Source organism: Pleurodeles waltl, chromosome 1_2 (genome assembly GCF_031143425.1).
Source record: "Pleurodeles waltl isolate 20211129_DDA chromosome 1_2, aPleWal1.hap1.20221129, whole genome shotgun sequence".
NCBI classification, from domain to species: Eukaryota; Metazoa; Chordata; class Amphibia; order Caudata; family Salamandridae; genus Pleurodeles; species Pleurodeles waltl.
Window position 1 is genome coordinate 680,919,411 of NC_090437.1, and position 25,855 is coordinate 680,945,265.

Below are 25,855 nucleotides of genomic sequence, written 5' to 3' on the forward strand. Positions count from 1 at the left end.
TTCAATATCTGTGCAGCCGTTGTTGAAATAAAATGTTTTTTTTTTTGTTGTTTTTTTTTTTTTTTTTTTTTTTTTTAATTCTCGGCTTCTCTCGCCCGTCCTGTAGATGCTGTCGTTTTTTCAAGGAATGTTCACATTTTATCATCAGGGCTATGAACTTGCGAAAGACTTCAACCACTACAAGACAGTGTTACAAATCAACATTCAAAACGTAAGCACCCATTTCTGCATGACGTTTAGGGGGCGCTCGATCAGGGAGTTCAAACGTCTGAGGTGGGAGTTGGCATGCCGCTTCCCGAATCATACCAGCGTTTTGGGAAGAGCCCACTTGGTCTACAAGGCTCCGCCCTTGTTCCCTATTTTCCTTCCCACTTATCTCTTTCCTTATCTATAGTTTTTTGCCATTTCTCCTGTCCCTTCTCACTCAGCGCTTTAAGAAGAGGTTGGGCGCCCCAAGAAATGTGCACCTAATGGTTTGTTCTTCCAGTTTAGAGCCTTCGTTGCTGTTAGTTCTATGTATTTATGGGATTAAAATTTATGATGGCGGGAAAGTGATCAAATGCTGCCACCTTCTGTTCGAAAAGTAGTAAGATGTATGTTTGCATTATGTTTTTTTACCTAGCGACATTCACAACACAGCTTGCGTTTTCAGAAATATGAAATTTGTAAAGATAATATTTTTCCCTCAAGAAGACACAACAACAAGAACCACTTTAATCACACCTTGGTAATATTCTGAAATCTAGCTTTCTTTCACACACAATTGTTTGCAGTCTCAGATGAGCCAAAACACTGTCTGATAGAAACCCTTGTTAGAAGCTAACTAGGGAAACGAAACTTTTTAATGAACTTATGTTGCCTTTCCTGTTTTTATAAAAGTTGGGATAAATTGGTGTGGGTGTATATAGGTCCTGGGAATGTGAGAAGGTAATAGGATGGAGATTCATATATTGGCAATAAACATTCTAAAGCAAATTGCTTTCTCAGTTTTCTATTTTGTGGGACGAATCTGGGCTGTCTAACTCAGTGGTGCTGGAACGATTTTCGGAGTGTAAGTGCTGGCATCAGTGTTCTATCACCGAAGGCATTGGGACTGTGAAATATTCAAGCGTAACAAAAACAACAAATGTAGCAAATGAGCCATGCCAGTTTAGTACTATAGTGGTAAGGGTGTGGTATGTAGCAACTGGTGCATTTTAGACCACATTGTCGCAAATATATTCCCAAAGCATAGTGTGCTACCACATTTTCATTTTTTTAAAACACTTTTGCCATTGAAATGTCAGCAAGAGTCACACTGACATCCAGTTTTAATGATAAAACTATATAGCACACAAACAATGTGTGGAAATCGAAATTCAGCAAATATTTATTATGTACGGATCACTAGGTAAAGAATCTTGGCTTGCTTTGATCATATTACACTTCAGAATTACAAGAAGCATCAAATTCCATTTGTGCTTTCCTAACTGCTGATATGTTTTGAAATATTTGTACAGTTCACTTATACGTATTTAAATGTTGTTGTGTTATAAAAGTATTTAAAATATCTGACATCCTATAGCATTTCCTTTCACGCTCCCTTTGCAAAATGAACACCATTCTCCAATTTAAAAGACGCAATTTGTCAGACATAGCCTAGAATTTGACCTTAGTCTTTGAATGCACAGCAAATATGACAAGAGAAGAATACAATTTAAATGTATCTTTATTGCCCCAGGAGCACATCCTGCTTCTTTTTTCTTTCTCAGTCTGCACCTCAATGGCATGTTTAAAATTTGGTGCGGAAGAAAAAAGGGGCAGGGAGGAGCAAAAAAGGTGGCTACATACATCCAAGTCAGGTAAGGATGGTTACATATTGAGAGGTGGACAGGGCCGCTTTTAAGTCACAGTTTAGTGTGGAGTAATCAAATGGGGCCGGTGGGACTACAAGGAGGGATTAAAACTGGCAAAGGATTCACTGTGGAGAAAACACAAAAGTAAGATTTGCATTGGCGGTAGAGAACAATAAAACAAGGTTAGATATTCTAACCAATGCAGACATTTTTGAAATTCATTTTAGACATACATAGGTGGGCCTCTATAACTTCCAAATATGTACACATTTACAATTAAACAAAGTTTGAGGCATCGTCCAGGGGACGTTAGCCCTTTTTGTAGATTCCCAGGCCTGTACCTTTCCGTCCCAGCACTATAGGTGTGGATTGTCTACAGGCTGAGAGCAATCCGTTTGAACGTATTTGTATGTGCAACGTTACATTTCTCAGCACGGAAAATATTTACCTATGGAGACCTTTGTTCCCACAATCCGCTAAAAGCATTGGTTTCTTTGGGGCACACTTTACGAATATTCATGCACCACCTATGCCCAACTCAAGGGAGGTATAAGTATGTAAGTGCGATGTTTATGAGAACATGTTTTGCCTGTGTCTGTGAACAACTACGTTAATACCTTGTGCGTTTCACCACATTAGCAAAGTCATCTTCCTTCACACACCAGTGAGAACACCCATTTTTACTTCATCCAACCCATTCTTACAACTGAAGAACTTCCAAACTGGTGTACTTTCTGCTGCCCCAAGTACCACACAAGCTTGTAGAAATTCAGTTGATCCGGTTTCTGAGAATCAAGGTCTGGCAATTGCGGCATCAAAGATACTTTTACTTAGGGGCTCATATTTTTAAAAATCGGCCCTTTTATTCACCAGACGTATTCAGAAATCGAACATGTGAGCGTGAGTGAACTGAAGCTTCTGCTTGAGTAAAGGAGAACCTTCTGCTAACTCACTGCTGCGTCATCGAGCTGCGCCAGGCAAGTACGTGTCCTTTGTCCCGAGGCCTTCGCAGCCGCTTTTTCATTATTGTGACACATTCCACGTGACCTCAATAGACCGCCACCAGTGACAGTGAGAAGGGGTAAATAGCGGGGGGAGGCTGCATGTGGGCACCGATGGTGGATTCTGTGCGAAGTAGTTAGGGCCGCACACATAAGTGACCTGTTTTTTTTTTTAGAAGCCAAGCAATTAAGCAGAGATGGCATAGCAGGGATAGAGGACATGGGATGGACAAGCCTAGATGACAACAATTGACTCCGTAGCGAGTAAGATAGTTAAGGCCAATGCCATATAATAGGCAGGTCCTGCCACAAAAACAAGCGTTGGAAAAACAAGCAAGTCTTGCCTATTTATGGTATTACCTGACCTTTTGTCTTTGCCGTTACATTTTGCTGATGCTGCTCGGCATTGACAAAAAGATACGAAATGCTTGTTTGGCAATGTGGAACAGCGTTGGCAAAAACAAACAAAACAAAGTAGCCATGCGGCAGCATCGCATGCACATCTGGCAGCCATTTTTTGTTCAACTTTAAATTTAGTGTTCCACAATAGAATGCACCTGTCTTGGAGCAATAGTTTTCATACCGCAGCACCTGGGTCAATCTTTTTATTTTTTTAACAAACACAGTGGGGAGGGGTTGGAAACAGTCAAGGAATGTGTGTGTGGAGTACAACGCAATGCCAACGTGGAAGCAATGAGGAAAGGGGGAAGCAATTGAGAAGCTATGGCAAGGGTTTTGAATAGTAAATAAATAAATAAATAAATAAACAGCCAGACGAGAAGGGGTGATGGAAAGCATTGGAGGAAAGGACAAGCTAAGTTGAGGGGAAGAGCAACACAGAAAGTGAAGGAGGGGACGGCAATTTCAGCTGGGACGCAGCAGACGAGGGAAACAGCTAGAAAAAGCATGCACTTCATAGTGTGCTAAAAGGCAAAAGTAGTGCCCTGAATGTAAACAGTGGAAGGATACACTTCAACCAGTCATAAGAATGCTGAAAGAAACTATGGGTCAAATATAAGAAGAGGAAGGAAAGCAATTGAATAAGACACAAGCGAGATTCACTGGAAAGCCAACCAATGCTAAGCAATGAGTTGACCTGAAGCCCACTGTAAGTATTGGTATAGTACGGAATAGGTCATTGACAACAGACTCGTGTGTGTAGGCAAGACCGAGGGATGCTACAGGAAACATAATCAGAGGTGGTACACTGGTGAATAAAATGTGAGCTGCGAAAACTCGCTGCAGGATATGGTTCGGCATTCATCTGAGGCAGAGATACAGAGATGCCAGGTGGTACTAAGCAAAGTATAGAAGGCAAAAATGGGCTTCTGCCGCTCACCCCAGAAAAGTAAACAGAGTACTATGTTGCATTCATCCCTCTTAAGAGGTACATAAAAATAAAAATACATATGTAAGATCTCTTTTTCATCTCCCCCTACAGTGGCATTCTGTACAACTGAAGTAGGCTATTTACCCCCCGAGCAGGTGAAAGCCGAGGCCCTCTACACTCTGTATCAAACTGAAGAATCCAATCAAAGATTATGAAGGCATCCTTGAAGCCCAACTCCTGATCTTCATGATTAAAGAAAATACTGAGATTAATCCATTATCATAGAAACTTTCTACTCCCAACATGTCCAAAAATGGATGGGACTGGGCTCTGGGAGGCTCTAAGGAACAGGTGTTTTCCGAGGTAAAAGGCTCCTAAGATATGTTAGTTGAGAATCTGAAGCAAGTTAGGTGTTGTCATGGCCTGTGGCAAAGGAAACGTCTGGACACCTAAAATAAAAGGGGAGATTTCAAAAACAGAATAAAAAATTCCATTGTAGTCTTGGATCTCGGTCACACATGAGTGTGTGATGCAAGTTAGCAGAGTGATCTGAAGATTGCATCTGTGAGGACAGGGGATGAAAATACAAACTTTACCTCTTAATTGTACTGGTCACTTCCTTGCTTATGTGCCACCATTGGTGCACAGCTCTTTCAGATTATATGTATCACATATAATGCTACCTACTTTTGCAAGTAAGCTGCCTTCAGGGCAGACTTATAATTGCTAGTGACACTGGAGGAACTAGGAGAACGTTGCTTCTCTGGTTAAACACCTTAAACATAAGAAGGCCGACCTGAAGCCAAGTCGTCTTGTTTCTGACATAGAAATGTTTTACTCTTGGATATCAGACTGGCTCCAGCTCTTAACTTCTTAAAGCATTTCCTTAAGAATTTCCAACCAGAGTTTCAACTTATCACGTACTGTTATTGAGCCTGCATCTAGTATCACTGGATCCATTTGGTAATGTGATGGGGCATCAGTGACAAGCGCTTTTACCCAAGTTGATGCTTATGCAGTTTTCACACATTATTCATAAGATCGGTTTTCATGAAAAAAATATTTCTGACACATTATTTGCCAATAGGGCACATTGTGTTGACACAGAAAAACAGAACAAGCTTTTTCATAAATCAGAAATACTATTCCTGCTGGTGGGTGTATGTAAGAGCTGCCTTGGAGAATTTGTTTTACAGAGTTGATCACCGGATGTGTTTTCCAAAAAGAACCCATCATAAATTCGAGGATGGAAAGCAACTAATTTAAGATAGATTATATGATTCAGAGGAGACTGAGAAGTCTGAGTGAAGGCTGTGCACACTTAACATAAGGTGTACTTGTAGGATAGGACATACCTTGGCAAGGAAGAAACATTCACATTTTAAACAAACCTAGATATCCAAACATATCCAGTATTTTGTCAGACTTAAGAATCTGGTAGCAACAACCAATCTAAACACTATTTTACAAAAATTGAAAAATTGAACTATGATCTTTCCTAAATGGCACAAGACAAAATGCTTACTGCATATTTCAGTAAGCATTGTTTTAGAAGGATGCAACTGCTAAAATCGAGGGATTCTAGAGTTCTGGTCACAGCAGGGTAGCTGATTCTCCTATCAGAGATCTATAGTGCTATTTGCACTTTGCCCAGCAACAAGGCTTCATAGGGTGACAGAATGTCAGCAGAATGTATGTGAAATTAAAGGTGATCATGTCCTAACACTATCAAGTATTTCTGGGTGCTAATCAGAACGGATATGCTCCATCAGCACTGGCCAAATCATCTATTGATATCCTCTTTATTTATTTTTCATAATATATTCCTAAAATACCTCAAAAGGGGTTTCCAAGCACATCCTGGTGGCAGCCCGACACCCTTCCACAGCACTGGAGGACCATTGCAGGCTCCTCTGTGCCTTGCCCCAGCCTTTTCTACCCCAGCCTTTCTCTTCTCTGCTTCCTGGACCACAGCAATCTCCACCATGCACACACACCAACATTTTACAACTGGAAAGTGGAAGATTGTGAAATAATAATTAGGAGGAATATATTTTCCCAGTTGACTTTTATTGTTCTAGAGACAATTTCGGACATGAGACAGCTAAAATTCGCCATTTTGGGTGGAATCACTAGAAGTAGCTGCATTTAGGTGCAGGACTACCAGGCGGAAATTTTTTTTCCAGTCACACATTATCCCCGCACCTCAATGTAGGTCACACATCGAGCTCATGTGCTTTAGCACTGTTAGTCTGCATTAGGTATTTATATGGGTGTAGGGCTCTTCTTGCTGCTGACATCTGTTTGGGGTGTTTACTGATTAAAGAGAGATCATTTCAGAAAGAATAGCTGTGAAACCTTGAGGCATAGCAGTCCAAAGTACCCGTGTGCCCTGATACTAGGTCCCCTGAATTGAGGTGTCTTCTTGACATTTGATCAAAATTGTTATGTTCTAACTCTCATCATCTCCTAGTGCCTCATGGGAAGCACTAAAATCTGAACCTATAAACCACTAAGCGTTAGTTTGATATTCTTACTATGAGCAAGACATTTCTACTAGGTTGCCACCTTTCCAAATTTAAAATACCAGCCATCTGTTCACATTTTAAGATTCTGTAAAGGCCTGGATGTGAATTTTATATGAAATCGTCTGTATTCATTAGCTCACAGCCTGTACACTGGTGCGCTTTACTCTATAACACTCAACTATATGCCCCTGCACTCTACACCAATCCACTGTATGCCCCTCTATTCCACTCTGCACCACTGCACTCTATGCCACTCCACTCTACATCACTTTACTCAACGACATTACACTCAGTGCCACTCTGTGCATCTGCACTCTACCCTCCACCACTCCCATCTACCACTTTACTCTGAAACAATCTGTTCCACACCACTGCATTCTAAGACACTCCACGCTGCATCATTCCACTCTATGCCACTGCACTCTAGGCCACTCTTCTCTTAATTACTGCACTCAGCGCCAATGCATTCTACACATCTTCACTCCATCACTGCACTCTGTTCCACTGCTCTGTACACTACTCTACACTACTGCTCTCTGTGCCACTCTACTCCCCACCTCTGCAGTCTGACACTCTAATCTGCAACAATCTGTTCCACACCACTGCATTCTAAGACACTCCACGCTGCATCATTCCACTCTATGCCACTGCACTCTAGGCCACTCTTCTCTTAATTACTGCACTCTGCGCCAATGCATTCTACACATCTTCACTCCATCACTGCACTCTGTTCCACTGCTCTGTACACTACTCTACACTACTGCTCTCTATGCCACTCTACTCCCCACCACTGCAGTCTGACACTCTAATATGCAACAGTGCTCTTTCTACCACTTAAGTACATGCCACTCTACTCTGCACTACTCCACTCTACTCCACTCTACACCAATGCACTCTATGCCAGTGCCACTGCAGTCTACTGCACTATACTCTACTCTGAACCACCCTTTGCTACTCTACACCACTTTACACCACTGCACTTTATGCCACTCTTATCTGCACTTTATGCCACTGCACTCTGTGCCACTTGACTCTACTCTGTGCCACTGCCCTTTGCATCACTCAACTTTACACAACTCTACTCTGCACTAATCTTCAACACTGTACGCTGCACCATTCTATCCCACTCTACGCCACTGCATTTTGCCCTACTGCCCTCTGCCCCACTCTATTCTGTGCCACTCTACTCTGCGCCACTGTAATCTATGCCACTGCATTCTACAATGCTACATTCTACTGCCGCTGAATGAAATGCCCCTGCACTCTACACCACTATATTCTGCAACACTCTATGCCAATGCAGTCTACACCAGTACAATCTACTCTATGCCACTCCAGTTTTTACCACTCTACGCGACGGCACAGTGTGCCACTCCAAAACACAACACTCTCAGCCCCTTCACTCTACAACACTCTACCCCGTTCTTCTCCAGTCCACTCTACAACACTCCACGCCACTCTCCTCTACGCCACTAACTTTTAGCCGTGCTGAACTGCAGCCATGCTGGAGTAGAACATGGCTAAAACTCACTGGCAACGCCAATAGCTCTTGCATAGGCAAGACCTATTGGCTTTGCCAATACTTGTTTTTAACATGGCATTGTCTTTGTCTACTTTTATCCACGGATTGTTAAGCAGCTGTAAAACACATTTTAAATTGTTTCCTTAGTACATTTACTTTTTAAAGTGTGTAAGGATAAAGGGAACAAAACTGGCTTTAGGTGATTTCCTTTTTTCACTCTTTTGTGTTTTTTACCGGCATGGACATTAAAATACCAGCCATGCCTGTATAAAATTGGCCAGGTGGCAGCCCTACTTGCAACCTGAAGGATATCCGTGATTCTTGCTGTGCAGGCAGGCGCGGCCTTACAGCTCGGCTGAGAAGCTCCAGTTACCAGTAGCGAGTGGCGCATTTTGAAGGCCGGCTGAATGAGGTCATGGGATTTCAGTCTGAAAGCGGGCCAGGCTGCGCCGTTCTGCACAAATGAATCTCCGGAGTTCAGGGCGAGGTCAGCATACGCAGAATTCTTGTACCCCCTCATGTACTGAATGAGGGCTCTACTAAGAGCCGTCTTTATATTAATAGAATGGTGAGGCTCCGTTTCTGCACTTGTTATATCACGTGCACTGCCTGGAGTTCAGTGCGGTTTGGCGCCTTGAATGTCATTTGAGCGCACAGAAAGCGTAATGCTCACAATGTAATCCTTTGCAAAGCATTATGTATACTCAGGGCACAAGTCCTAGGAAAAATGGCGAAAAGGGGCTAATTAACATATTCAATTCCCAATGACACTAGATAAGTAAGGTTAAACCCTTATATTTCCTATTTAAAACGGCCTATTTTCCAAAAACAACCATTTACTATAATCACACAGAAATGTGAAAATAACATGTTTGTTTGTTTGTTTCACTTATTTACGGCTCGTTTGTTTCCCCACACATCAAGGTGTAACTGAGCTCAGAAATGGTTGAAAGGCGCACTATTTTTAGAGCGAACGCGATGTGCTGGCAATGCATTTTTGTAATGGTCAAACTTGCTACTAAAGCATATTTGCTTTCTCCTGTTCTTCTTTCTAGAAACGCTGCACTTTTGAGTTTTACGTACCTGCGGTCTTATGAACATTTTTCACAGGGTGAGGAGGGGGCGGGCCTGTAAGAGGATGGTGTGGTTTAGTGCTGTTTGTAGCCCGAGGCACTTGGTCACTGCCTCCCCTCTCCGACGCCAAAAAAACAAACCCTTGGAGGCTGCTGATGTTCTGGGAGGTTTCCCACCCCAGAATGGATATCTGTTTCACATCCGGTAATGGTCATCGGCTGCTTCATGGATCTGAACAATAAGCTGGGAACCTGCTCTCTGCAGTGTGTTCTAGCTAATGGTTTGTGCACCATGTGATATCAGCTCCTCACCTGGTGACTGGGTGATGGGAGCCGATATCGTGTGACACACTGTGCGACCGTGTGTGTTGGAAGGTCTCTTATTAGGAGATGGGTTAATGGTGTGAACTTGATTTGTTTTCTAACTTTATTATTGGGACTCGGTCCAGTCAGAGTCCCAAAATGGCTGCCAAAAAATCTTTAAGTGTTCGCAGAATTTGCAGAGGCTCTGCAGTTAAAAAAAAAACAAAAAAAACACAAAACCCCGTTGTGGGCCAGGACCCATAGGACACTGCAACGTAAACTTTTGGGGGAGAAGGGCATGTGGCCCTCCTCTCCGAGCCTTCCAGATGCCTTGGGGACCCCATCTTCAGGGGCTACATTACATTTTTAGGGGAGGGGTGTTTGGCCGCCCCTTCCTGTGCCATTATTAGGCCAAGGGGACCCCATTCTCCAAGGCCCCAATACATTTTTAGGGGAGGAGGACACAGAGCCCCCACCCCTAACATTCCAGAGAGCCTTTTAGAGTCCCCAAGGACCCCAATCCTTGAGGGTCACATTGGAAGGGGCAGGGTGTGCGCGGCTCCCTTCTCCAGGGCATTAGGAGGCCCCTGGGACCCTTCCCCTTGGGGCGACAATACATTTACAAATTGTGTCTGTGCCCACCTGGAACACCCACATCAATATAACTCCATGGAGCCACAGGGTGTTGCAGCAGGGGCCATCTGTAGTGGTTTGGTCCCGTCTGGTGAGAGTAGCTTTTTTTCTGCTTCTGCCTGGTGGGAGCAAACTAGTGTTCTCTGCCTGCAAGATCATGGACAGGGAGTTGAAGTTCTCCCTGCTCATGCTCTTTCTGGCAGGGAACTGAAATATTCTGGGGGTTTGGGTCCCCGGGAGACTGCTGCCATTGGGGAGGGTGTCCATGGGGCCACTGGAAGGGTGGGGCGGGATGCCCCCTCCCCAAAAAAGCCAAACAGCCCCAGGGATGGGGCCCCTGGCCTTTAAGTGTCTCAGGGAGGAGGTAACCATGCCTTCTACAAAAAAAAATTAAGAATCATGTCTAGGGTTTTTAAATGGCTTGAGGTGGGGGATCACAATGGCCCGCTCTCCTTTTACAAAAGAAACCAGACCCCAAGGATGAGGTCTTCAGCCTATAAAAGGCTCCTCCTGCAGGGAGTACAGCAGCCCCCGAGCAGCATTAAAACAAGCATTTGCAATGCAATAGGTCTCACATTTGCTTGAGTTAGAGCTGTTGGCGTTGTAAATTCATAACTGGACTTTTCTTGCCACATAAATTGGTCAACCCTGCCTCATAATTTGTTTTTTTCCTGCCACATACTTCCAGTGGCCCTGCATATAACTAAAGCACTTCCATTTCTTTCTTTCCCTATCTGCAGCAAAAAATAAAAATGTTTCAATTTGGCATCCTCATTTAAATCTGCCATGCTAATTCCAATAGAATACCACTTTCCCCACCCCACCATCATAGTTGCTGGCTGGCTAACACAATTTCCCCCCAAAAAAGACACAAGATAGCCACAACAGAAAATATGGAGACTAGAACCCTCATCAACCAACTTCTCCACCCTCAAAACCAACATTCGCACCCATCACCAACTCATACGCACCGCCAAAAGAGATCACCACAAGACACGCCTTGACAACAACTCCCAAAACAGCAAAGAACTCTTCACCATCATCAATGAACTTGCCAAACCCAAAGCCAGCAACATAGACCCCCCCCCCACACACACACAGCCCCTATGTGACGCCCTTTCCAACCACTTCCTCCACAAAATCCTGGACATCCACAACAGCTTAATATCACACACACCCACCACACATACCCCTCTCTCACCCAACACAACCCCCACTCAAGACACCCCACCACACTATCCACATGGACCCCTACCACACACGAAGAAACTGAAAAAAACATGAACTCCATCCACTCCGGTTCCCCCTCTGACCCCTGTCCACACCACATCTACAATAAAGCTAGCCCTACCATGGCCCCCATACTCTACAACATAATCAACTCCTCTTTCGACTCCTCCACCTACCCAGACCCCTGGAAGCACGCGGAAATTACCGCTCTCCTAAAAAAAAAAAAAACCCGAGCCGACCCGGAGATCCTCTCCAACTACCGCCCCATCTCCCTCCTCCCTTTCCCCGCCAAGGTTGCAGAGAAATTAGTCAACACTCGCCTATCCCACTTCCTCGAAGCAACCAACACTCTTGGCCCCTCACAATCTGGGTTCCGCAAGAACCACAGCACAGAAACCGCCCTCATCGCATGCACTGACGACATCAGAACCACCGTCGCACTCATCCTCCTAGACCTCTCCACAGCTTTTGACACCATCTGCCACCACACACTCCGCACACGCCTCCACAACATAGGAATCCGCCACAAAGCCTTAGACTGGCTCACCTCCTTCCTCACCGACCGAACCCAGAGAGTCCGCCTTCCGCCCTTCCACTCCAACACTACCAAGATCACTTGCGGAGTCCCCCAAGGGTCCTCCCTCAGGCCCACACTCTTCAACATCTACATGATCCCCCTAGCCAACATTCTCCAAGCACACGGAATCACCATCCTCTCATATGCAGATGACACCCAACTCATCCTCTCCCTCACCCGCAACCCCACCACCGCCAAAAGCAACCTACACGCCGCTCTCCTAGACACCGCAAACTGGATGACCACTAACCACCTCAAGCTCAACTCAAACAAAACCGAAGTCATCATCTTCGGCCCCAACAAAACCACATGGGACGACTCCTGGTGACCCACCGCCCTAGGCCCCGCACCCACCCCCGCAACCCACGCAAGCAACCTCGGCATCATCCTCGACCCCTCCCTCTCCATGACACAGCAAATCAATGCTCTAACCTCTTCCTGCTTCCACACACTCCGCACCCTAAAAAAAATCCTTCAAATGGATCCCTCCAGAAACCAGAAAGACAGTCACCCACCCACGCACTCATCAGCAGCAGACTGGGCTACGGCAGTGCCCTCTATGCCGGCACCACACTCAAACTCCAAAGAATCCAGAACACAGCAGCGTGCCTCGTCCTTGGCCTCCCCCGCCACGAACGAATCTCACCACACCTCAAATCCCTACACTGGCTCCCCATAGACAAGAGAATCACATTCAAGATCCTCATCCACACACACAAATCCCTCCACAACACCGGCCCAACCTACCTCAATGAAAGAGTAAACTTCCACACTCCCAAACGCAATCTCCGATCAGCCGACCTCGCCCTAGCCACAGTCCCCCGCATCCAGCACACCACCACAGGAGGCAGGTCTTTCTCCTACCTCGCCCCCAAAACCTGGAACTCCCTCCCCACCGACCTTCGCAAAACAAAAGACCTACAGGTCTTCAGAAAGAACCTCAAGACTTGGCTGTTCGACAAGTGACCCTCCCTGCCCCCCTCCCCCAAGGCACCTTGAGACCCTCACGGGTGAGTAGCGCGCTCTACAAATTTCTTTGATTGATTGACAGCAGAGTAATGAGAGAAATAAAACCTGGGACCTAATCTTTTAATGTTGGTATATTTTCTAAGCAGTAGCAGACCCCCTTAGGAGGCTTTGTGGCCCCAGGGGTCCCTGGACCACAGGTTGGGAACCACTGAACTAGAAGGGTCACCCACACCTATCAGGAGTATTGAAACAGTCATAATGTCATATGGATGTAAAGTTGGCCTGAATCATGGTCATAATTGCAACAAGGAGAGATTAATAAAACATATACAATCATCATGTAAACCCAATATAAACGTTATCAGAAATAAATGTTTGGCATTAGTCTGTAATGCTGAAAACAGCCCCTAAAGGACACCACAACAACAATATCATTTGGAAGAAACATTGTCATGTAACCATACAGTCAGCCCCAGATGGGCATAACCACATGAAAAGAGAATAGCAGAAAGTAATGCAGCTCAACCGTGGTGTGCAGTGGAATTATGTGAATAGTAAGTATGTGGTATTGAGTGTACTGGGATTATGTGCAGTGCAGTGAGATTGTGTGACAAAGATTGTAATTATTTGTAGTGGTATTGTGTTTCATGGAGTGGCATGTAGTAGAGTGGAATTATGTGGTGTGGTGTTGAAGTTTGTGGGATGATTGGAATTCTGTGTTGTGGATTGGATATATGTGGGGAGTAGTGGAATTGTGTTGTGGAGTGGAATTATGTGGTGTGGAGTGGAATTGTGTAGGTTTGAATTGTGGTGTATGTAACTGTGTGGCATTTAGTGAAATTACGTTGAGTGGAAATATGTGGAATGATGTGGAGTGTATTTATGTGATTTGTTATAAGGCATTGAGTGGATTTATGTAGGGTTTATTTATGTGGTATTATTGAGTAGGGTGGAGTTGAATGGTGTTGTTCAGTGGTATTATGTGGAGTGCAAATTTGTTGCGTGGTATTGAAATGTGTTGCAATGAATTGTGTGGTGTTGTGTGGAATTTTGTGGCATGGTGTATATTGAGTCATATGGAGTGGAATTATGCAGCATGCATAGTGGGGAATTATGTGGCATGGTGTGGCGTGGTATGTAGTGTGGAGTATGTTGCAGAGTTGAATTTTGTGAAGTGTAATTATGTGTTTTGAAGTTGAGTGGATTTATGTGGCGTGTATGTGGCATGAAGTGTAGTTATGTGGGTTGGAGTGGAATTATGTGGAGTGGTGTTATCTGGAGTTGATTGGTCATGTGTGAAGTGTAATTATATGGTTTGGAGTGGAACGTGAGGAGGGGTGGGACTATACTAAACACATGGATTGATGCTCAAATCAGTGGATATACAAGAGGTAAATAAAACAAGCTCTTACTATGTTATGCTCTTGTACACAATCTTAGAAACAAATAAGTGCGAAGAAAAAACATCTCTCAAACTGCATGTGCACCCAAAAATTCAACAAATTTAACATAAACCAAAGACCAGGCGCTTAATGTAAACAAAGGGTGTAAGTGACTTTAGTCGTTCATATTGTTTCATTAGAAACAGCTGCTACTCTGTCGCACTAATGTGAACCTCAAAGTAAACCATGTGTATCTAATCACTTTCTTTTGGGCATGTCAGTGTGAGTGGTCGAATCAGTGTGAACGAGTAAGGAATGAACAACCATGATATAAAATATGTGAACATATATTACATCCCCTGCCTCAGGTCCCTAATGCTCGATCACTAATTATTCATACAGATAATTACCCATTTGTAAAGCTAAATTTACAGGATAGTGCGTGGTCAGGGCCTGGTATGTGCATCAAGGTAAAACAAAGAGAGTGGTGTTGTAGCGCACGCCGCTATAAGATACATATTTGATTATGAGGGACTTGCAAACAAATGAAGTGTGTTGCACGGATAAAAGGTACAGAAGCATCCTTGATCACTGCTTAGTATAAAAAAAAATAAACAAAAAAAAAAATGCAGACCCTTTCCACACTCTCTTTAAAATGTAATGGGGGGAAGCATGACCGAGACATCAAGATGGCAATCACAATTTAGAAGTGCTCCCGACCACTCCATTATCCGTCTGCCTTAAAAGCCCAGATCGCCTACATCAAACAGCCCCGCTGGCTGCCTGGGGCTCCCGGGATCCCAATAGTGCCGCTGGTGACGGAAATACCCACCTGCGGCTGACACTGGAGCTGCAGCGCCCCAAAAAAATAGTGGCAGCCGATTGAGACTCCATCTCGGATCGGGCCTGCCCGTTCAATGAGGTGCGGGCCTCTGGAAGGCCGGGAGCCGAGAGGCGTGCTTTCGTCTCTCCTTGGGCTGCATTAATCAGTGCCTGTGCTTGGCCCTGCAGCAGGTTGAGGGGCTTCGCTGTCCTGAAGACCACTGAGATTCCTGGGGTGCCTATGGCGTGGGATGGCGGCCTGCTATGACGTAACCCACACCGAGGTTATCCTTTTCAATGGCGGCATTCCTGGGCCCGCCAGCTGGTGCTGAGCAGAGCGGACACGGGTGGCCAAAAGCCCTGCGCTGCATGGGAACATGAGTGGCTTTGTGGCCCAAGAGGAGTATGGGCCCAATGTGGTGAGCTTGTGTCTTGGTGGTGGTCCTCCCGGTGGAGTGTGTGTCGGAAAGGAGCAGACCTGCTTCGAACTCCACCCCTGGGGATGTGGGGGCGCCAGGCATGTGGTACCAGAACCTGCTTGAGCTGGAGGTGTGGCTCCATTTAGGGTACATGGAAGGAGATGGCCTTGTCCCCCCTTTTTGTTGATGACTAGTCCTGGGTCGCTGACATCAACAAAGGGGCACCAGAGGAAACTTGCTGGGGCTTTCGATCATATGAGACAATAAATGAACTATAAGATCAATCAAGGTATGTCACCTGGAACTCTGGGGACCCGAGTGCCCCCAACCTGAGAGACTGATATTTCTGGACGCTCATTTGGAGGAAGGGGCTGATGAGCCAGCTCCCCGCCGGTAAACATTACAGTAGGTTGTTGGCCCTGATCTGCTCTTGTGGCTCCCTCCCAGAGAGGTTTGCAATTGGCGCTGTGAGGCTGATTGGGAGTGAGAAGGACTGAAGGACTGAAGATCAATTGCCTGTTTCTAAAACTCTGGGAGCCAGCATAAGTACGGTAATGGCCCAGCCACGGCTCTGCAGTCTGTAGGGGCCCGCCATCAAGATCGTGGCCCGCTGGGCCTCACTGTTCGCCTTGTGTGGCTGGGCTCCGGAGTGGTTAATGAGGTGTTAAGTTAAATCACTATCCTGAAATACAGTAGACATTGGTAAAGATAAGACGGCCTGTTCCTTTATGGCTCAAACGAAGATAGACCAATACACAGCCACCCCGCTGGTGGAATCAGGAACCAGTCCTTAGCCAACAGGCGACCTGGCCACAATCTTGCAAGTGAGTCAGTCATCACGAGAGGCGGTCGATAACAAAATTGGGGTCAGGGTGGATGTCGCGTTGCTGCGCCAAGATCTCCGCAACACCACGACTGGAATCACAGAGTCTGAAATTTGCCTTTCTTAGGTTGAAGATGATGTGAAAACCCTTAGGACTCAAGTAATGACTCTCCTGACACGCACCTCGGAGTTACACCGCTGGGACAAAGATGCGGAGAACCGCTCACGATGTAACAATATCTGCATCATTTGCATACCTGAAAATGAAGAAGATCTCCAGACGGTGGAATTCCTCAAAAACTGGTTCCAATCCTGGATGCCAGAGGCCCGCCTATCGCAGTGGTTCGCAGTCGAGAGGGCCCATCGTGCTCTGTCGGCGAGGCCTCTCCCGGGTGCCCCCCCCTCCCTGGCCAGTGATAGCGCGGCTCCATACCTTCAGGGGCAGAGATGCGGTTCTTAAGGAGGCTCCAACTCACACAGATCTATGGTGTAGGGAGGCCAAAGTCCTCCTGTTTCCGGATTATACAAAGGATGTTCAACAGCAGCGTAGTCCTTTCTTGAAGTCAAGCAGAAACTCCGGGCAATGGGGGTACCATACAGTCTCCTTTTCCCTACCCGATTCTGAGTGACCTATAGTGGGGCAATGTGTTTTTTTTTGAGTCGCCGACCTCGGCCTGGACCTGGCTTACCAAGGAACAGCTGTTGTCCCACTCTGGACATTATCCCCCATCAGGCTCAGACTGTGCTGCATCTCACCGCGCGGAGGACATGCCTAAGACGCAGCAGAAACGTCAGCGTTTCTGGAGCTGAGGGGTGTCCCGGAGGGCTGGATCGCTTGTGACTGGGCCGATGGGCCTGCTGAGGCGGTAACACAGACTTTGCAGACTAAGATGCCTTCTGGGGACTCAACTTTGAAGGGGCTAAATCGAGCAGTGACACTAACATGTCCCAAAGCCTCATCATTTACCATTAGATGCGGGGCTGCCATACTGGAACTACACTTCACTAACTGACCAAGAACAATTATGCCATGTTTGGTGATCTGGGCTGATGATGATGATCCTGTGTTATAGAGGGGTCGCCCACGACATGATAGCTTCTTTTCTTCCTTCTTTTTCCTTTCCCTTACAGAGTTGTGCTTATATGGGTGACAGATGCTTCTGGGGGAGAAGTATGGGGAAGGGTGGGAGTTAGATGGAGGGAATATAAGATGTTAAGCAAGTTGTTACTTTTTTTGTGTTAGTATATGTTCAATACCCTCACTTTTGGGGGAGTGCTGCCCTTTCCTGGCCCGACACAGGTATGACTGAGTTTATCACTGTGGCTTCCATGGGGTTCCAGAGGTGTGGTTGTCTTACTGGAATGCTCCTTTCCGATGGTGGTTGACAAAGTTATTAGAGACAACCAAGGGCGGTAGATCGTGCTTGTGAGCTTGATGGAGGGCTGCTCATTAAATTTGGTGATCGTATACGCCCCTCCAGCGACAGTGCAAAGCTGCCCTCGAGATCTGGCAAATACATTATTAGAACTTCCTTATGGGCAGACCCTTATAGGGGGGGGGAATTAAACGCAGTCCTTGATCCTGTGAACGACACATCAGGTCCACCATCTTCATCCCCGTGTACTGCAGTGAAGCATCTAGCAGACTGGCTCACATCCCTGGGATTGTGTGATGTGTGGAGAAAGTGGCAACCACGGACCCGGCAATTCAATCACACCTCAGCGGCCCATCACATACAGTCTAGAAAAGATCTCATCCTTGCTCAAACTGGAGAATATAGTGCTATTGATGACATTCAAATTCTTCCAAGAGGCAACTCCGATCATGCCCCTCTCTTGGCGCTCATTAGGTCTACCAGTACAGAGACCCATCCCCTGTGGTGGCTTAATGCTTGGCACCTGCAGAACGAAGCCTGTATCCGGGATCTACAAACTGAATTGCAGGTGTACTTTGATATTAATGATGGCTCCATCTTGTCACCCGACCTCTCTGGGCGGCCAGTAAGGCAGTGATCCGAGGTTTTGATAAAGAGTTTGTATGCTCGCAAGAGATCACGTATGTCACACATTGCACAGCTGGAAGCACAGGTCCTCCAGTTCGAGGTGGGGTTGACCAGGCAATTTAGGGAGTAAGACTCCTGTTGCCTGGCTCTGATTCATGACGAAATATGCAACCAGTCCATGGAGGCAGCTAAGCACCTGTGGTGGGTGTCCACTTCCAGGGTCTATGGCTAGGGTACAAAAATGGGAAGTTACTCTACTGGCTGGTGTCTCATCACCAGCCGTCCAGGGTCATTCCAAAATTGAAAACTCGCGGGGCAACACAGTACATACTATCCCCAAAATATCAGGAGTGTTTGCTGAATATTATTGATCCCTCTGTACTGCCTCAACGACAGTTGACCCGAAATACTCAGCTCAGTTTCTCAATAACATCTCCCTTCGCAGGCTTCCTCTTGCTGAGAAAGAAATTCTAGATTAACCCATTTCAGATATAGAAATTCAACAGCTGTTGCAGCTTTGACCCCGGGACCCGATGGCCTTTCAACCGAATACTATGCCAGACTCCGCTAGCTCTTGACAACTTGCCCTATATGGAGAGGTGTATAGTACGGGTGCATTTCCACAAGGGATGTACACGGCCACTATAGTGGTGATCCCTAAGACCCAGCCCCTATCTTGTGTGTCTGCGGATTATCGTTCAATTTCACCTATAAATAATGATGTTAAAATCTTTGCCACTGTCTTAGCTGCCTGTCTCAAGAGTCTTACCCCTTCTGGCGCATCCCGATCAATGTGGTTTTATGGGTAACTGCGACAAGCGCCATTGTATCCACTGACTTCATGTGGTCCTGGCTCACCACCATCGACTACCTTGGAATCTTTCCTTGTTTTTATTGAACTTCGAAAAGGCATTCAATTTGGTGGACTGGGGCTACCTGCATTTGGTGTTGAAGTGATTTGGGCAGGGTCTGTGGCTTTGCAGGCTGGTACAGGCACTGTACATCAACCCCTGAGGCCCAGGTCCTGATTAATGGAGTCTTGTCCCAGGTCTTCCCCATACGCAGTGGCATGTGCCAGGGTTGCCCGCTCTTCCCCCTCCTATTTGCCTTGGCGATGGAGTCATTTGCACATTTAGTTAGGACAGACCCTCTGTTCCGGGGATAGAGGTGGAGCAGTGACCACAATGATCGCATAGCACTGTTTGCGGATGATGTTCTTGTATATCTGGAAGACCCGGTTAACAGCGAACCAAGCTGTCTACATCTCTTGAAATGCCTTGAGGAAGCCCCTGGCCTCCATGTGAATTCTCTGAAATCCATAATAGTGCCTCTGCCACCATCATGTAGCCATCAGGCAACTGAGTTTTAAATATATGGGTATTTGGGTGGCACTGCACCCCAATTTAGCCTGGGCCCTAAACCTGAGGCCATTAACGCAACACGCGACTGCAGACCTGATGAGATGGCTCTTTCTCCCTTTAAGTGTTCTAGGTCGCATGAAGCAAGAAAATGATGATCCTCCTGCGATTCTTATGTATCTTGTAAAATCTGTTGTTTCCATTGCCCTCCTGGTTCCACACCTATGATGCAATTATAACTCTGGAAGGAAACTAGACATTGCATAGCATTACAACACTGCCAACGCGACCCATATGATGGAGGATTGGGCATACCCAACCTCTACCTGTACTATTTGAGGTTCCAACTCTTGGTCATACACGACTGGTTTGTGGGGGGGAGGTGGTCAGACCCAGCATATAAACTGGAAATGAATACTCTGAATTTCCCCAGGATATTTGAGATATTGTATGGTTCACCTATTCCCAACGAGTTAGCTCCTGGAACTAAGATGGTCCTCCTTGCATGGCGGGCAGCTGTCCGGCACACCCGGTGGGCAACCACTTTGATGCGAGTAACACCTCTCTGGAGAAGCACCTGGCTGAGAGAGACAGCAGTGCTACAAGGGTTCCATAAGTGGGACTAACTGTAATTCTCACACCTGGGAGGTGTATGGCAGAGCACGCATCTATGTTCCTTCCGAGAGCTGCCGACTACCTACCAGCTCACACACTCACAATTCTACAAATACTTGCAACTTTGCCATGCGATCCAGGCACACCTCACATGTGCTACTCACCTACCAGAACATAGCCCGCTGGCGGCTTAAATGCCCATCGGAGCGATGGGGAGAGGAGAGATGTCCCAGACAAATATAATGCTAATCAACAATGCCCCAGAAAACCTAACCCATGTAAGGGTGAGATGGGAGGGATGGCAGGGACCGCTGGAGCAGGAAGACTGGTGGGACACCCTGATGGCACCACGACTTATCTCCATATCCTCCCGCCTGCTACTCATACAAACATAATTCTTATATGGAGTGTATCTCTCCTCCATGAGACTACATCAAGCAGGACTTCTGTCAAACCCTGCTTGCCCCAAAACCACCAGACTTTTATCATATGGGTATGGTTATGCCCTCCTATAAAGTGCTAATGGACTAAGCTGCTAAGGGAGCTTCCAGTGCTCCTAGATTGGGAGCTCCCAATGTCCTCATTGCCTGTGATATTAGGGGTAGTTGAAGGTATAGGAGGTGCCAGAAAGGATCAGCTGTTCCTGGGCACCGCCCTAAGGATAGCTAAAAGACATTGAGGTGGGTTGGAAGGCTGCTGTTCCACCTACTTGCTCAAGTTGGCAGAGAGGGGTGGACTGGCGTGCCAAACAAGAAAAAACAGTCTACCAAGCAAGGGGTTGCCCTTGTAAATACATTAAGATCTGGGGTAAATGGCTGGGGGAAACATTGTAAATGATTCTGTGAGTGTGTGCGAAGGAAAGGTTTACCATAATAAGAAATCCACAGAAGGACAGATGGGGGTTGTTTTCATTAAAGATCCTTTGGGAGGTTTTTATGAAAGTGATTGAAACCATGACCGGGGTCAGACCCTTCGCTTTTGATAGCCGGGGAGGATTTTGGTTTGTGCAGTTTCTGAGCAGGCCAGTGGACCCCCGTCTCGAAAAATCAAACAAAGAATAGTGCAAAGGCACGCCGTATTTGGCTTTTAACATTAGAAAACAATACAGCTGTCATGACAAGAAATTTCTGCCAGCCGTGTTAACAGGGAGTACGCCTACATTTGCCAATGTACAGCAGTGACTGTTTCCTCCCTCAGCCCCATTCACAGTACCTGTCACCCTGCAGAGGACCCCAAAACAGAGTGGGAGCTTTATCAATAAAGCAATATTTATGTAACATGATTGGGATAGCAGTATGTCCCCGTTTCTGTCTCTATCTGCTGTCTTAATCAAGCAAGGCATTATTTCTCCTTTTAAGTTTTATTATTCTGATCAAAAGAATACAATTACAACATTTCTCTGCGATCCCCGGGAAATGCATTTAACAGTTCCTGTCAAGTTGTGCTCCTTGATAGCTTTCTCCTGGAGTGTGTTGTATTCAGGAGGCCAGGTCAACCCTGGCCGATAAATAGTCTAATAGGGCTCCAGATACGCAAAACTGTTGCTTTTGCCAGCTCTCTGCCAAATAAAGCAAGCACAGGTTCGGGATGATTCAGTATACCTCAGCTACTGTGGGCAGAGGTTAGACTTGAATGACGTATGTGCAGTATGAAACACTGTCTGAAAAAAACATTTTATATCTGGTCACCTGCCGTGGCTATTGTGCGTGCGCGCCAACAGGAAGGGATGGAAGAACGAGAGAGAGGGGTACAGTATTGAGGCTTGTGAGGCAGAAATGAGTTTTGGTGGAATGCTGGAAAGATCGTGGTGGGGTGATCATGCCTCACAAGTTCACAGGCTTCAGTTTGTGGGCCTGCGCTCAGCTTCATGCTTGCAACGGACTCCTACTCGATGTAAAAGCAGGCTTTTCTCGCCTGCCATGCCCTGGCAGATCAGACTTGTCTGCCTGCATGCTGACGGGCGCATGACTCTGTGCACTGAAGCAGATGGGAGGGGCCAGGGAATGGCCTCACAAGTGCAGCTGGGTGATATGTAAATTGCATCGCAGATTGCCTTAATCCAGGTGAGAATGATAATCTCAGAGCCGGTGCCGCACTAACTGCAGGTGCAGCACATGGTTTTCCATTGGGAGGTGTTGTGAAAGAGCTTGGAACCAGGGGCCGGCTCTGCCTCTTCGCTCCTGGTATTTGGGGAGGATTTTGGTTTGGCCGCTGTTTCTGGGTAGTACGGTAGTTTCCTCCATAGCGAAAAGCAAAACAAGCATTTGCAATGCAACGGGTCTCGTGTTTGCTCATGTTAGAGCTGATAGCGTTGTAAACTCCTAACCCGACTTTTCACCTATCAGGCAAAAGTGCTTTTATATACGTAACCCGAAAAAGTGGAATTAACTATGTAAAGCGCTCGACTTCTGCCAAGCGAGATCGCGCTCGTAAATTAGAGAAAAAGAAGTCCACGAGCCCATGGAAAACAGCAAGCCTCGCATGTTTTCTGTACCTGGTCGCTGCGCTCGAGGAGGGCTAGCCACCGGAAAAGGCATGACTTATGCGTGCCTTCGACTAATGAAAGCAAGCAGATTTTATTAGGCAAGCCCACGAACCAATAAAAAACACTGACGTGACGTTGACAGGGCTTCGAGCCCTTTTCTGAACACTAGAGTCTCGCTGCGATACGCATGCAACGCAGGCTCGACCCTAAAAACGATCTGCTCAGAAGGAAACATTCTGAAAACACGGGCTGATCGGCCCGTGTCCTTAAAACCTGGGCTGCTGTGAGAAGAAGAAAGGTTATAAAAGAGAAATAAATAGCAATGCTGAACAAGCAGCAAAGACACGATGAGTGAACAAGTAATAACAAATACAAGCAACGTATTGTAAAATAAGCTGTTGTACTTTTACAGCACAGTAAAACTCTGATCACACATTAGATACACATAAATTTAAAGCAACATTTTTTATAGAACCATTTATTTCTTGTGCCGGTTCTCATACTTTCATTGGTAAAGTTTCCCCTCTTAATATGGCGGACGAGCAACAAATGGTGATATAATGCTAAGGGAATTTGTGCCATGCAGCCGCTTCTCCATCTGGAATGCCGCAGGTGCATCATGGAAACCTGGCAGAGCAGGGAAAAGGTGTGACGTAACCATTAAAACGATTGACTTTGGAATGGAGGACCCGGGTTCAAATCACGGTGTCGGCTCAACATCACTTAATCTCTCCGTGCTTACAAAAAATTATTATGTCCTTGTGTAATGTAGCTGGTAGTCATGTGAAGCCTCCAAAGTTAAAACAAGTAATTAAATAAACTAGCAGGCCTCTGCCCTCCCTCCTATCACCGGGCCGCACATAGGCACACTTGTGCAGAGAGCCGAGGAAGAGCAAATGTGACCAGAATAACAGCCTGATTTACAGCCTTGTTTACAGCAAAGCTAAGCTAAGAGCAAGAATGCTCAGCAAATGAAAATGGAAGCTGCGCCAAGCACGAAACAAAGGAAAAAAAAAATCCCCTTAAGAAGAGATAAACAGGACAAAGCATAATTATGCAGTAGTTGATCCCTGCTCCCAAAGAGAACAAGCATTTACAATGCATCGGGTCTCGCGTTTGCTCATGTTAGAGCTGATCGCGTTGTAAACTCCTAACCCGACTTTTCACCTATCGGGCAAAAGTGCATTTATGTACATAACCCGAAAAAGTGAAATCAAGTACGTAAAGCGCTCGACTTCTGCCAAGCGAGATCGGGCTCGTAAGTTTGAGAAAAAAAAGTCCACGAGCCCGATGGAAAACAGCGAGCCTCGCATGTTTTCTGTACTTGGTCGCTGCGCTGGAGGAGGGCTAGCCACCGGAAAAGGCATGCCATATGGGTGCCTTCGACTAATGAAAGCAAGCAGATTTTATCAGGGAAGCCCACCAACCAATAAAAAACACTGATGTGAAGTTGACAGGGCTCCGAGTCCTTTTATAAATACAAAAGAGTCTCCCTGCGAAACGCATGCGCGAGCGCATGCAACGCAGGCTCGACCCTAAAAAGGAAGGTATAAGAGGCATGACTGACCACTAGCAAGGGAGGCTTTTGAAATGACACTGAAATAAGCAAATTAAATCAATCAATCAATCAGTAATTTGGGACTGTTACGAGGGCGAGGGCGGCAGAGCGGAGATGCCGGGTTGGATTGTAGAAGGAGCGCAGTCTGAGGTATTCTGGTCTGGTGTTGTGCAGTTCTTTGTGAGCGTGGGTGAGGAGTTTGAAGGTGATGCTCTTGTTGACTGGGAGCCAGTGCAGGTTTCTGACTGTGATGTGGCATTGGCGGGGTATGTCCAGGATGAGGCGTGCGGAGGCGTTCTGGATACATTGCAGCCTCTTCTGGAGTTTGGCCGTGGTTCCTGCGTAGAGGGCATTGTCGTAGTCCAGTTTGCTGCTTACGAGGGCTTGGGTGATTGTTTTTCTGGTTTCATTGGGTATCCATTTGTAGATCTTTCAGAGCATGTGGAGGGTGTTGAAGCAGGAGGAGGAAATGGCGTTGACTTGCTGGGTCATGGATAATGAGGAGTCCAAGATGAGTCCTAGGTTGCGTGCATGGTCGGTGGGAGTCGGAGCGGCTCTGAGAGTGGCAGGCCACCAGGAGTCATCCCATGCTGGGGGGGTGGAGATGAAGATGAGGAATTCCGTCTTGTTGGAATTGAGTGTGAGGCAGCTGCTCTTCATCCATTCGGTGATGGCCTTCATTCCTTTGTGGAGGTTGGTCTTGATGGAGTAGGCCCACAGAAGAAGTATACTATAAAGTATACAAGATTCTGTACATAAAAGTAGACAAGAGGCCGTACGCTTACAATCTAAAAAAATTAATAAGTCTCCTGGGTCATTGAATCCATGACCCTAAGAGAGTTTGTCATAATTTTCGAAATCACTCAGAGCTGGAGCTGTATGCTCTTCAGCTGGATTGCAGGGAGTACTTGTGGTTGGTTGTATGGCTGCATTTTGTGGCCTCAATTTTTTTTTTAAAAGGCTCGAAGACGTTTAAAAAAAAAAAATACTTAAAAACAATTTCTTGGGTTTTATTTGACAACAAAACAACAGCAACCACAGCGGTACAGACTTTTCTTTCCCCACCCCACAGCCCTGTAGCTAAATGGTGTGCACACATTTCACAAAGGTGCAGTGGTCTTCAGTTCTCAGTGATGTTAAAGTGGGAGCTTTCCTTCTCCCTATTGTCTTCTCAAGTTATTTCCTCCCTATCTAATCTTTCAGTTTCCAGACCTTTGCAACAACAATATTTTCAGCCAGGGTTCTTGAATCTTTTTGGACAGCTCCTTTACTCGTAAATATGTTTTTTCCTTTACCACACACACAGCCATTCCCTGCATCTAATTCTGCATTCTCAGTGTCATCTTACCACCATGCTTGTCCTCAGTATCTCTCTTTGCTATCATGAGA

General features: G+C 46.1%; 1 protein-coding gene across 3 annotated transcripts in view; it reads left to right on the top strand.

The window, feature by feature from the left end:
- Positions 1-25,855, top strand: part of ARHGAP10 (Rho GTPase activating protein 10) — an 849,665-nt gene that overhangs the window by 297,393 nt on the left and 526,417 nt on the right. For all 3 annotated transcript variants that reach the window (XM_069242631.1, XM_069242629.1, XM_069242630.1), the window contains exon 7: positions 107-211. In XM_069242631.1, coding sequence (XP_069098732.1) covers positions 107-211 — 105 coding nt within the window. The remainder of the gene's footprint in view (positions 1-106; positions 212-25,855) is intronic.